This window comes from Netta rufina (genome assembly GCF_964035555.1).
Source record: "Netta rufina genome assembly, chromosome: 1".
NCBI classification, from domain to species: domain Eukaryota; kingdom Metazoa; phylum Chordata; class Aves; order Anseriformes; family Anatidae; genus Netta; species Netta rufina.
This window is the reverse complement of record NC_140123.1, coordinates 94,036,498-94,049,479: the sequence shown is the minus strand read 5'-3', so window position 1 is coordinate 94,049,479 and position 12,982 is coordinate 94,036,498. Positions and strand designations below refer to the sequence as shown.

General features: G+C 38.4%; 1 protein-coding gene across 2 annotated transcripts in view; it reads right to left on the bottom strand.

Moving 5' to 3' along the window:
* Positions 1 to 12,982, bottom strand: part of BRWD1 (bromodomain and WD repeat domain containing 1) — a gene marked incomplete at its 5' end in the record, with an annotated part of 58,072 nt that overhangs the window by 41,594 nt on the left and 3,496 nt on the right. For both annotated transcript variants that reach the window (XM_084301127.1, XM_084301128.1), the window contains 10 exons: positions 1 to 151; positions 797 to 895; positions 3,164 to 3,204; positions 4,728 to 4,828; positions 5,776 to 5,846; positions 6,638 to 6,738; positions 9,570 to 9,791; positions 10,390 to 10,550; positions 11,110 to 11,208; positions 12,449 to 12,599. In XM_084301127.1, the coding sequence (XP_084157253.1) occupies positions 1 to 151; positions 797 to 895; positions 3,164 to 3,204; positions 4,728 to 4,828; positions 5,776 to 5,846; positions 6,638 to 6,738; positions 9,570 to 9,791; positions 10,390 to 10,550; positions 11,110 to 11,208; positions 12,449 to 12,599 (1,197 nt within the window). The remainder of the gene's footprint in view (positions 152 to 796; positions 896 to 3,163; positions 3,205 to 4,727; positions 4,829 to 5,775; positions 5,847 to 6,637; positions 6,739 to 9,569; positions 9,792 to 10,389; positions 10,551 to 11,109; positions 11,209 to 12,448; positions 12,600 to 12,982) is intronic.

Sequence of the window (12,982 nt, the reverse complement as noted above, 5' to 3'; positions counted from 1 at the left end):
CACCAAATCATGAAGCAATTGCCCTGTAGAAGAATTCCAAACTTTGAGCAGATGATTATTTACAGCCGTAACAACATAGTTATCATTTTGGTTCCAAGCTATCATGGTTACTTTTGGCTTCATAAATTTGTCCTCTTCTGAACATGCATCACTATTTTAAAGAGTTATACAGGTATGAGATTTTTTTTTATTAGCCCAAGCTATCTCAAGCTAGAGAAAAATAACCTATTTTTCAGTGTTAACAATCAGACAAGCTATTACTTCCTTATTTCTCTCACCAAACTACATGTATAGGATACCAGACAGTTCCTCTCAGCATCTTAATTATCTGAAGGAATGGGCTGTCCTTGAAACATACTTCCACACAATATATTTATATTTTGCATTAACTAAGTAACCTAACTCACAAAGACTCTCAATCATACACATATATAATTGTACCTACTATGCCAGAAAGATGCCAGTCAAGTCTCAAGTATTAATAACTCTGTTTCTACCAAAAACACTTTGTCTTCATGACAAAAAAAAACTTACATTTACCTTCCAATCACCTAGTAAAACCTAGGTGTCCACCCCCCATCTAATCACCTCCAAATTAGCCTCTATAAAAGGTGATTGAGCTTTCTGTGCCCCTGTAAATCATCCACCCTTCCGGTTTATTCAGTGCTCTGTAATGTCCTGATAAGACCACACCACCCGATCATAATATTAAGTTCTAATTTTTAAGCGTGCTTCATAGTTCTTCAAACTTTCTGACCTCACACAACAGATTAAAACAAAGCAAAGCTTCACTTACCCTGGTAATCGATCAGACATATCCAACAAAATACTCCTCCATTCTGCTTGTTCAAAACGCCAGATCCGAGCTGTTCCATCTCTACTGCCACTTATAAACCTTGAAGAAGTATTAAAAGATAGTTAAAAGACTTTGTTTTAAAGTATTTTCAGAGGTACACAATGCTACAACTTAAAATATCACAATGAAATACTGGCAAAAGTGGTATCTTCGATTGCGTGAGAGCTCTTTACTGTTACCTGTTATTAGCTTTCCTTCCAGAAGCCCAGGAAAACCCCCCAGGGCTCAGCACTGGGATGGTTTCTATGCAAAATCTTTGTCAAAGATCTGGACGAGGGGATCAAGTGCTCCCTCATTAAGTCTGCAGACAACACCAAGTTAGACAAGAGTGTTGATCTGCTTGAGGGTAGCAAGGTTCTGCAGAGGGAGCTGGACAGGCTGGATGACGGGCTGAGGCCAACTGTATGAGGTTCAACAAGGCTCAGTGCCAGGTCCTGCACCTGGGGCACAACAACCCCATGCAATGCTACAGGCTGGTGGAAGAGTGGCTGGAAAGCTGTGCAGAGGAAAGGGACCTGAGGGTTTTGGTCAATAGTCGCCTGAACATGAGCTGACAGTCTGCCCAGGTGGCCAAGAAGGCCAACAGCATCTTGGCTTGTAACAGGAATAGCACGGCCAGCAGGACCAGGGAGGTGATTGTCCCCTGGTACTCGGCTCTGGTGAGGCCGCACCTCGAGTACTGCGTTCAGTACTTGACATCAAGGCCCTGGAGCACGTCCAAAGAAGGGCAACGAAGCTGGTAAAGCAGACAGCAAGTATTATGAAGAGCAGCTGAGGGAGCTGGGGCTATTTAGCCTGGAGAAAAGGAGGCTCAGGAGAGACCTTACTGTGATCTACAACTGCCTCAAAGGAGGTTGTAGCAGGGTAGGGGTCAGTCTCTTCTCCCATGCAAGAAAGGATAGGACAAGGGGAAATGGCCCCAAGTTGTACCAGGGGAGGTTTTGATTGGCACAACCTAGAGTTGTGAAGCATTGGAACAGGCTGCCCAGAGAGTGGTGGAGTCACCTTCCCTGGAGGTCTTCAAAAAAAGACTTGTAGATGTGGTGCTTCGGGACATAGTTTAGTACTAGGCCTGACAGAGCTACATTAACAATTGAACCTGATGATCTTAAAGGGATTTTCCAACCTGATGATTCTGTGATTCTATAAAGATTTTTTCTGAAGTTGAACATCTTGTCAAAACACTCTGAACAGAGAAGCAACTTCCAAAGCTAAACTCAATTCCCAACTTTATCCTCAACTCTTTCTCAGTTACAATTCTCTAAGCACATATTTTAAGTAACCTGTTCTGAAACTGCAAGGTATCAGATACTGATGTAGAGGCAAGGACAGATCAGAATAACAAAAGCTGAGATGTTCACCCACAGCCGTGCACAAAAGAGAAGACCATCTCCCTAGTCCATGAATCGCAACCCTGAGAAAGACCTCCCACAGAAAAAGTTTGTGTACTGAGTGTATCATGACTACATGTATGCTCTAATTAGCTACAGTTCACTTTAGTAGTATTTTTCAATACTAAACATCTTCCACAGAAAGCGTCACCAAGCAAAAGTGCTGGAGAGGCGGTGCCCTCAAAGGTAATCCATGCAAGTGTGATGGATCAGTGCAACACAACGGTACCAAAGGTGACTCATTACAGAAAACCACACTCAAAAGACAGACAGTTACAATTTCTAAGCTGAATACTCTTTAGCTTTCTTAGTCATAGTTGCTTGGCTTTCAAAAAGAGAAAGGACACAAAAATACAGCTGCAACTGACGTTTGCAGATGGAAGTCTACCCTGAAGGCTAAAATCCCTATTTTCATTTGTTATAGGCCAATTAGAGATCAATTCAGACAATGCCCTGAGTTTGAAGTATGAAGATTTACAAATGGAATTTATGCCACCTTTTTTTTTTTTTTTACCCCTCAGATCAGCTGTAAAATTGTTGAATTCATTTAGCTAAAGAATAATAGTAAGATAGAAGAAAAATGAGGATTAAAACTTATTTTAGACCATCTGCATTACATTTTCACTGCTTCATATTTTGATCCAATACTTGTTGAAACCAGAAGGGAAGGAGAAGGAAAAGGAGGTTTATGAAGCCACAAATGCATCAGGTATGTTATGAAGTGGCAATATTCCTCCAGATAAGTACAAAATCAACTAGTCTGAAGAGACTGTTTCAAAAAGATTAACAGAAAGTTGAGGTGCACAGCTGCAGCTTAACTACACTCCAAACCTGACCTTTAAATTCAAATAAAATAAGAACACTTAATTCCAAAGCAATGTATTATCTGTTTACATTTGAGCATCTTTTAACATACCTATCACCACTGTTAGAAAACTGAATGCTGTCAACTTTGTCCTGTAAGAAAAACAGTTTGTTAGAAATTATAAACATGAAATACGGTTTTGACAAAAAAATCTGAAAGAAGTTGTACAGTATGCATTTTTCATTATAATAGCTTTACTGAAGCTTGAGCCAAGCCAACAGACTTACAAGAACTCACTGATCATTAATGCTATATTTAAAATGCAAGCTTTACAAAAATGTTTCCTTTAAATGTGACGTATAGACAGATTAAATAACTATCCATTAGTAGCTTGGCAGATAGTTAACTTGCATTTGAATATATACTTCCAGTCCCAAACCAATTATAACCTAGAGAAACCCGTTGTTCCCTCTCCTACTTACATATTCCTTAAAGAAATATAAGATTGTATAATAAAAACAACAGGAAAAGCAGATACCATGCTCAAATTAGTTTATCTTACAGAGCTGGAAGTCTTCTCTACAGATAGAATATGCATTGATCAAGTCATACCACTTTAAACTAAGAGTTGGTATTAGAAAAAAACTATCAAAGCAAACAAACTGAGAAAGGGGAGTATTTGAAAAGCCGCCTTTGAAAGAGATTTAAGAGTTCAACTAAATCTAAATTCCCTGTATTAAAACTAAAACTGTGTGGAAAAAAGTTGACTGTCTTAACTGATGTTCTATCACAAAGAACATCTAAACAGTACAAAATTCTGCAGAGATTTTAAATCATGTGTTAAAAATATACCTGGCAGAAAAGCTGCCTTCTCATCTGAAATACAGAATCATTTTACCAAGCTACACTGGCACGAGCAGAGCAATACAAATACGTGTAAGTGACATTATCCAGCAACCTAAGAACCCTACCAATAATCAATTTTACATTCAAAAATGACAATGGGGAGCAAGATTAAGACACATGAACAGTGACAGCTGTAAGAAACAAAGTTAAATACTCAAGTTAAGTGAAAAAATATAAGCATAAAATTATATAAATGTAAGGACCCAAGTCCTATTCATGGGAAAATTCACTGCACTGATTGCATAAAAGACACATTAAAAATATTTTTTAAAAATTCTTTGAGCATCAAGTACTGGAAAGAAAAAGTTACTCAAACTTCATGTGAATGCAAGCCAAGTTTCCCTGAGATTTTTTAGAAGGCAGGATCTGCTAGACTAGGCTACAGGAAAAAAAAAAAGTAATGGTTCTGGAAAACTCTGGAACCTCAATCCCCAGTTAAAGATTTAACAGAAAATGTGTCAGAACATAAACACCTGCATAATGAAATTCATATTCTCAGCATACATACTTCCTGTGTACATAATATAATAAGTGGATAGGCACACTCGCATCATGAAGAGTAACAACTGAGCAAACCACACAATTTAAAATCAGAGATTCCTGCCACCCTTTAAAATGGTCAAATCACATTGAGGTAACTGGCTGAAATCTATGTAGGTTCTAAAAATACATCCAATAAAAACATTATTACACATTCACTAACAAAATTAACTTGCTACTTTAATACTGCTTTAAGTGACTAACCAGTAGATTTAAAATTCTTACGTACAGCATGACTCTCCAATTCAGCTATTTTCTCAGGTGTTTCGGAGCCAAAAAAATACATCCTTATAACATGGTCAGTACTGCCAGTTGCTAAAAACATGCCACCTGTGGGAAAAAAAAAATCACGCTACCGTGTAAGAAAATTAAAATAGATCACATTTCTCAGATTCTTAGTTCAAGTAACTAAAAACTTCCACTGACATACAGATGTGGAATGAAACCTCCCTCTCAGCCCAGAAAGCCTTCTCAGACATGGTAAAAACAAAGTCATGCTCAATGTTACAAAAATTTGAAAATATGTAACTAGAGGAATGCTGAAATATCTACCACCACTGCTTGTGCACACTGATGTTAGAATTATCTATATGATAATTCTGTAGCACGTGTGTCATTTGTGGCCTAAGAATCGCTTCACAACCGTGTGGAAGTATAGGTACGCCAGGATAAGCAGACCAGTGCAGTACAACAATATTATCATCTGCTTCTTGGCTCCTGCAATGGTAGTCGAAAACATTTTGTTGTGAGGAGCTAACAAGCTACACTTTGAGTTGCATTTCATTTCTGTTCCCAAGTTCCTTCTGACATTCATGCTGTCTGGTACAAGCAAGCATCCCCAAAAAAGTCACCCACGTGATTAGAATGAAAGGAGGCTAGAAGCCAGGACTGAAGCACTTTTACAGATACATTTACGAATTCTTAAGTAAGAAGGGATCTTTATGACAATCCTTGCATACAACTGGCACAGAATCGGGAGTCAAATATAAAAATCCAGTAAAGACACGCAAAGAGCAAACAAGCATCAGGTTGACTTTTACTTCAGCAAACCACCAATGGCAATTCGAAAATAGCATCACTTAGTTCCACGGTCTTTCACTGTCAGCTAAGGCAAGACATTTAATTATGTCCCAGGCGAACAATCCACCTATATACAATTACATAGTACATGGTGGCTGTGCTTGTATATTTTAAAGCTGTCACAAGAAGAGTATCATAGTACGTGCTCATGGAGGAAGAGAAGTCACAGTGCTAAATTCAATCTGCACATGACTTACCTACGCTGAATGAAGAACAAAGCATCTGAACTCCTGGCCTAGGCTTCTCTGTGAATTTCACTGGCCGATTGCTACAAAAAGAAAAAGTTGCTTGAAACAGGACTCGTCACTCAACTTAGCTTTTCACAAAATTTCAGAACATCTTTGAACATCTACATAACAGGTACTCCTTAAACAACACTTGGGCATCTTGTGCAGGAGGATGAGCAGAAAGGTTTACTTTTCAAAATTTCTGTACACACACAAATGGTATTTGAAGCCCACACATCCAGCATCTTATGACTCTTCCTGCAAAATGTTATTATCCAGCAAAGATAAGATGATATGCCAAAGAGTGTGCGTTCTCTCTCATCCTGTGAGAAGTATGATTTATCCCATCCAAAACATATCCACGAGGTACTGAACTCGTGCTTTTGCATTACAAATCACCAGTGGTACTTCAAATAAGGCCCTCTAGGTTTTGTTACTGCAGAACACCAGGCAAATTCATAACACTTTACAGAAGTAAATACAAGTTTTGCAATAGTGCACAATGTGATTTAAAAGACTGGTTTCCTGTTTTGCCAGTCATGTGCATACTCCTCCAGTTGACATGGCCATAATCTCACAAAGTAGCTACTCAGAACAACATTAAGCAGAAAATCCAGCAAACTTGACTCATTTTCCCAGACAAAGTAACAAATTTGTAAAGTGTTATTAGCAATCGTGCTTTAATTACATCACAGATTATTTCCACAACATTTTTTTTTAATCACACAAACAAATTTTTGAACTAGTTAAGCCAAAGTACATTTGCCAAAGCACCCAAGTTTTTAATCAGAGTATGGCATAAGAGGAGCTCATCAGCAACCCAGTTACATACTTGAATTTCATGGAATCTGTATCCCATTGCCAAAAGCAAACAGTTCCATCTGCACCCGTAGAGACCATGTAACGCATGGAGCCTTTTACCATTGGACTAAACTAAAGAGGGGAAAAAGTAGAAGTCAGAAACATACAAAACCAGACATTTTAGAACTTTTCAGGAACTTTTAAAAATGCTAATGTGAAATACTGCATTAACTAAAACTGTTGAATTAAAGTTTTAACTAAAGCAGTTGTTGATAACTGACAATTTTTTAATGTTTCAGAAGTAACACCTCCTATACTCTAAAACAAGTTTGTGTTGTATGTTTCAACTATTGCATTATATAACAATTCCTTCACTGCTTTGGTTTGGAAGTTTTAACCAACCACAAGCACCCACTAAAAATTTTTGTCAAAGAAGTAAGAAGCAGACAGAGCACCGGAAAAAAAGTGAAAGCAGATTTCAATAGATATGTTTGCTTTTTAAATACTGTAATTAAACAGAGCCTAAGTTATGAGATAGTCTGAGTACGTGTAACCAAGCACATACAACTTCATAGGAAGTCCTCATACATGCTTAAAACACTTTTATTGCTGTGCACAAAGCCAACCTTTCAGAAAACTTTACATGACAAGTTGATTAAATTGTTCATCAATTACTCCTACCACTATATTTTTTTAATTGAACTGCAAAAGCTGGCAGGTAGCCCCTCTTCAGCTCTCCTGTAAGCCTGTTCATCTCCTTTGCAAACATAGCAAATCTGGATAATGAGATGCTGGTTTATCTGATAAATAAGGAATTACAAAGCCCAAAACAAGACAGAGTCTAAAGAGCCACCAATAGCACAAGGTATCAAAATGCTTTCAAATTTAAATACATAACATAAAATCATAGAATCACTGAGGTTGGATAAAGCCTTCAAGATCATCAAGCCCAACCATTAATCTGACCTAAGTCCCATCAAGAAACAATGTCCTTCATCATCACATCCACACGTCTCTTGATACCCTCAGGGATGGATGGGGACTTCACCACTCCCCTGGGCAGCCTGTTCCAACTTCACAACCCTTTCAGTGAAGGAAGGTCTCCTAGTTTCCAATCTAAATCTCTCCTGGAGCAACTTGAGGCCATTTCCTCTTGTTCTATCACTTGTTGCTTGGGAGAAGAGACGCCCCGCCTGCTACAGCCTCCTTTCAGATAGCTGCAGAAAGCAATGAGGACTCTCCTCAGCTTCCTCTCCTCCAGACTAAATAACCTCAGACTAAACAACCTCAGCCACTCCTCAGAACTTACTGTTTCCTAACACATTACACTAAACATCATTGCACTTTTGAAATTACACAGCTTTGACAGTAACACAAGTATCTGATCACCAAAGCTGTAAGAATGACCTACTGGACCAGAACAGCCACCCACATAAACCAGCACACCACATCTCCAGGAACTGACACCAGGGGGGCACAATGTCACCCAGAACGTCGCCCAGTGTCACTCCAGTTCCAACAAGTCAAACAGCACAGGCAGAGGGCTTGGTGGTTGCCTGGGAACAGCTCTCTTAAAGCATTTTAACAAACTGGCTTTACATGTCTTTCAACATCAAGGTAGTTCATCTACAAAATTATAAAGGCTAACATCGGGGGGATTCAGCACTACCATCTTTCATTTAGTGTCTATAAGTGAAGATGGATTCCTGTCTTTACATTAACTATTCAGGAACTTCAAGGAAGCAAGGAACCTAATTTTAAATAAGTAGGTTTCTCTTGTGGTTTCAATTTTTGGCATCAATATTTAAACGTTCAGATCTTAATATACACAGTAACACCAAAATAATTTTAGTCATGTAAAAAACACAGAGACATACACAGTGAAATTTATTTGCCATTCACATGCCAACTGTCATGGCAAACAGAACATCAGTTCCTTGCATTTGGATGTGAGCAAGTAAGAACACTTGGTGAACTACTTCTTAACCCAGTAACAGCAACCACAAAGTACTTTTCTCCACAACCTGGACATGAGGCACTGATTTTCCTCTCAAAGAACTAATGACCCAAAGACAAATGGCTGTATTCATGTAAGTGTGTTTCCCAGTTTCAACAAGCAACCAAGAAAAGCGGTTATTTCCCTACCAATATGATAGCTAGTTAATCTTAGGGCATCCCACCAACCTAAATGCTACTACCACACCTGACTCTAAAGTCAGGTGCAAAAATCCCAGCCCAAATGACTTCATGTTCATCCCCAAATGACTTCATGTTTTCTGCAATTTAAATACCTTCAAACCTTCCATACCATGCTGTCAAGTGAAACTTAGCTTTGAGTCTCATGACCTGTCTGCTTCTTACAATCCATCCACATCTTAAAGAGTTTCTACATGCTGAAGCACAAATAACTAGGTTACATGTACAGTCCTCAAGGCCAAGAGGACTTTTTAAGATTTAAGCCATGCACAAGGGTTTTCTAAAAACCTCTCCAGTCACCCAGTGGTCTGGCTGTCCTCACAGTACATTGGCACGCTGGTGCTGGGTATGAGTGCCAATTGAACAGGAAAACAGGAGGAAAAAAAATAAAAGCAAAACCCCAGAACACCCAAGGGGTATATTCAGTCAGAGCCGAAAACTTCACATTCAATATTAACAAGACAAAGTGCTAAATTCTGCTTCTGGACTCCTCTTTCCACTTCTGTAAATTTACCACTCACTTATTTGTATGCAAGTACTGATTTTTACTTAGAGAATCTGCAGTACTTGCTAACAGAAATAAAGTTAGCACTAGGTCAAGTTGCGTTCACTGTTTTATTTTACAAGCCTGCAGCTTTATTTTCAAATATTTTTAACATCTAATTTGTTCTACATTAAGAAAGCAAGCATTGTTTGTTCAATACAACTTCTAATGCTGCACAAAGTATCCACCGATCAGCAAATGGAAGCATTAATGCAAAACATACCTGTAATGAGGTAATGGACCCTGTGTGTCCGTGGAGGACAGCAACTGGCGCACAAGTCCTCAGACACCACACTCTGATCATTTTATCACAGCTTCCAGCTGCAATCATAGTGTTCTCATAATTGACAGCCATGTCAGAAATCTCTGCCGAATGTCCACGTAACGTGGCAAATAACCTGCCATTATGAGTTGACCAGATCTTTACCAGACAGTCATCTGAACCCTAGAAAGAAATATTTATTTATCATGCTTAGCAAGGAGCTAAAAGACATTCAGGGTGTTTAGGTGTTCTTTAAAGAACCTGTGCTTTTTCAGAGCTTGGTAAGATTACAAATCTGTTTAAAACTCTGTATACTACTTAAAACTGACAAAAATAACATCATATGACCCACACTAAGAAACAAAATTTTAATTACGGTTCAGGATTGCAGACCTATGCCATATAAAGCAACAAGTCTGGACTAAATTTGAGGAGATTCCTTACAGAAATGGCAAGGACCAAAAAAAGGACTGTAAAACAATTTCTCTTCTACCACTTTATGAAGAAGATGAAAGACGCTGAACACACAACTACATCACTGAAGAAAGCTCCTGAGTCAGTGTCTGGTCAGGTGCTGACAAGAAGTACAACTATTTCTTAGATGCTTCTGACCTTTTACTTTACCAAATCATTACACTTGAGCACTGAGATAGAGCTCATCAGCTCTACTTTAACAGTACTGATATCCACCCCAAGAAGTTTTAGCACAGCCTGCATTTCAAAGTTCTTTCCCTAGCATCCAACTATGATTAGTTTCAGATTCAGATTTATTTCAACTCACAGTAAATATTCTATGTCCAGTCCTATCGAACGCAACACAATACACAGCAGAAAGATGGCCAAGAATCCGTCTGTGCATCTTTACGTGCTGATACATACTTCCTGGAAACGAAGTACTGAACTTTGCATATCCAGTTAAATGCTTTGCTCGATATACTTCCACTAGAACACAAAGAAATCAAAGAATTAGCATATTGACACGTAAAACAAGTCTACTCTAAACCACCATTATTTACCTTCATTAATACATTACTTAAGGATTTACTAAGAGTGATTTTAATACTTCACAAAGTCACAGTTGTTTTTTTTTGAATTTCCAATTGTTCTGTGTGTATAAGCATGACAGTACTTTAAACTTGGTTGAATCCAAACTTCTGCCTCTAAACATGAAGTGCTAAATGTTATCTTTATTTTCCATTGGCTTTCTATACGTTAAATCACACAACAGCCCTTCCATCCAAAGGTGAAGGGTTCATAAATACTTGTTGGTTTAACTACTTAATACACAGGCTTTATTAAGAGACAGACCTCACCTAGAGGCTACTATCTCACTAGTGCTGTGGGCAGGCCTTTGCACCTAACTCCACCGAAGGCATACAAAGTTCTCCAGATAAGCCTCCAGATCCAGCTGAGGTGCAATTTTCAGTGTCATAGCAAGACCTGTATCAAGATACACCTCATAAGCTCCTATCAATAGAGATGGGTGTTGAACAAGGCTTACCGAGATTTGGTGGTGCACCATAGTTTACAGGAACTTCAGGAGGTCTTCCTCTATGAAGAGCAGCAAATGCAGAGCCCTTCCAAACAGTGTTCCTGCAATCTTTAAAATCAAGTGGAAGTTTGTCACAAGCTCATGATAAAAATGCTGTTCAACTGCGTTTTCAAAACATGATAATGGGTATACCTATAGAAGGCCTTATACACAGTATTAAAATAACTTCAAAAAACAATAAATCAGAAGACTGAAAGCCCCCAAACTTTTAATGAACAGTAAAGCACCAGAGAAAGGGAGAGAAAAATTTTTATAATGATGGAAGGGAAGGGGGGAATAAGCTTTGATACTACTTCTGAATGGTGACACCTCTGCAATTCACATAACGCAAAACTTTTCATCTGAAATTTTCATGCTCATTTTCAGAGCAAAGTATTTAAGACAAAAAAAATTGTGCAAAGTATACAGCACGTTTATTAATGTGAAATTATCAGACTAGACGATCTCAAGAGCTCCCTTCCAACTTTGCAATTCTGTGATTCTTAACTTTACCACAAAACCATTTTGACTCACTCATGTTGAAATAACTGCAATCCCAACTCTAGGGATAAAACAGTCACTGCATCAGTGTACGCCCTTTAAAGCAGTTAGAACAGATAACTGAAGAACAACTGCATCCAGTGAACTAGTCCCACAACACAGTATCTAGCTACCCAACAAAACTTTCTGCAGACACATGAACACGCCCCTCTCTCCCAAAATGATCAAAGAGGCAAATTTTAAGCCAAAATCTACTCCGTACATATAAAATAAACCACATGCTTTTGTATTGCCAACCATTCACCTTAAATTATGGACATGGACTTACTTTCTGCATACGTACAGAATTTGCATGTACTAATTTTGACGCCATTTGCATTAACCAAGAAAACTTTCAGAAAACTGGTTTTACTGCCTCAGATTTGCACTGAACACAGTACAACAGCAACCACAATCAAAAACCACAGGGGCCCAGTGTGCTACTCAGCATGCTGGGAGAGGGGAGAGAAGTAGCACCTGTCCCCTGATGGTTCACTGTATTTACACTAACACTAAAAACTGGCAACATTCAGCACTCAGAGTAGCAGTAACTCTTGTGATACAAGTCAAAACTTCCTTTTCACAACAATCAGCATGTAGTTACCCTATTAAGACATAAATCACTGCTGTTCTGGTTCCTTAAACACAGTGCAAAAGTAGCATGGGCCGCTTTGGTGAAAAAGCTCACTGCCGTTAAATAACCCCAAAATCTTTACCAGATACTTATGAAAACGCATCATACTCGTTTCAAACAACAAACAAACCATACCTTTTGCTGTACGTAACAAGGACTGCCTCCCTGCACCAAGCAAGGAATTGACTCTCGAAATGCTGGGTGGTATCTCTTTATCCAGTATTGGGCCAATACGCTTGCAAATTTGTAATAAATGATCTGGAGCCACATGTTTGTTGGATAGCACCTGACAGAAATTAAAGTTTTAAACATATATATGGTTACATCCAGAACAGATTAATCTAAAAGCATTAATATTCACATAAATATTTAAACCATTTTTAATATACCCAAATTCAAATTACAAACACTCGATTCCATGAAGTTCTCATCTACTGAGCTAAGCAAGTACTCTTCAGGAATTGGAGAGCTGTAGTAAAAACACCTTCAGTAAAATTACCTACTGCACATCAGTATTTTACTACAGAAAGTCTGCAATATTCTTGTATATGGCAACCATTTGTGTGGCACCCTACAACGGGTGTCTTTTAACTCACCAATTACTTCTTTATTAATAAAAATCAGGCACTTGTAACTCAAGATCACGGAAAATTTTGTTGTAATCAAGCA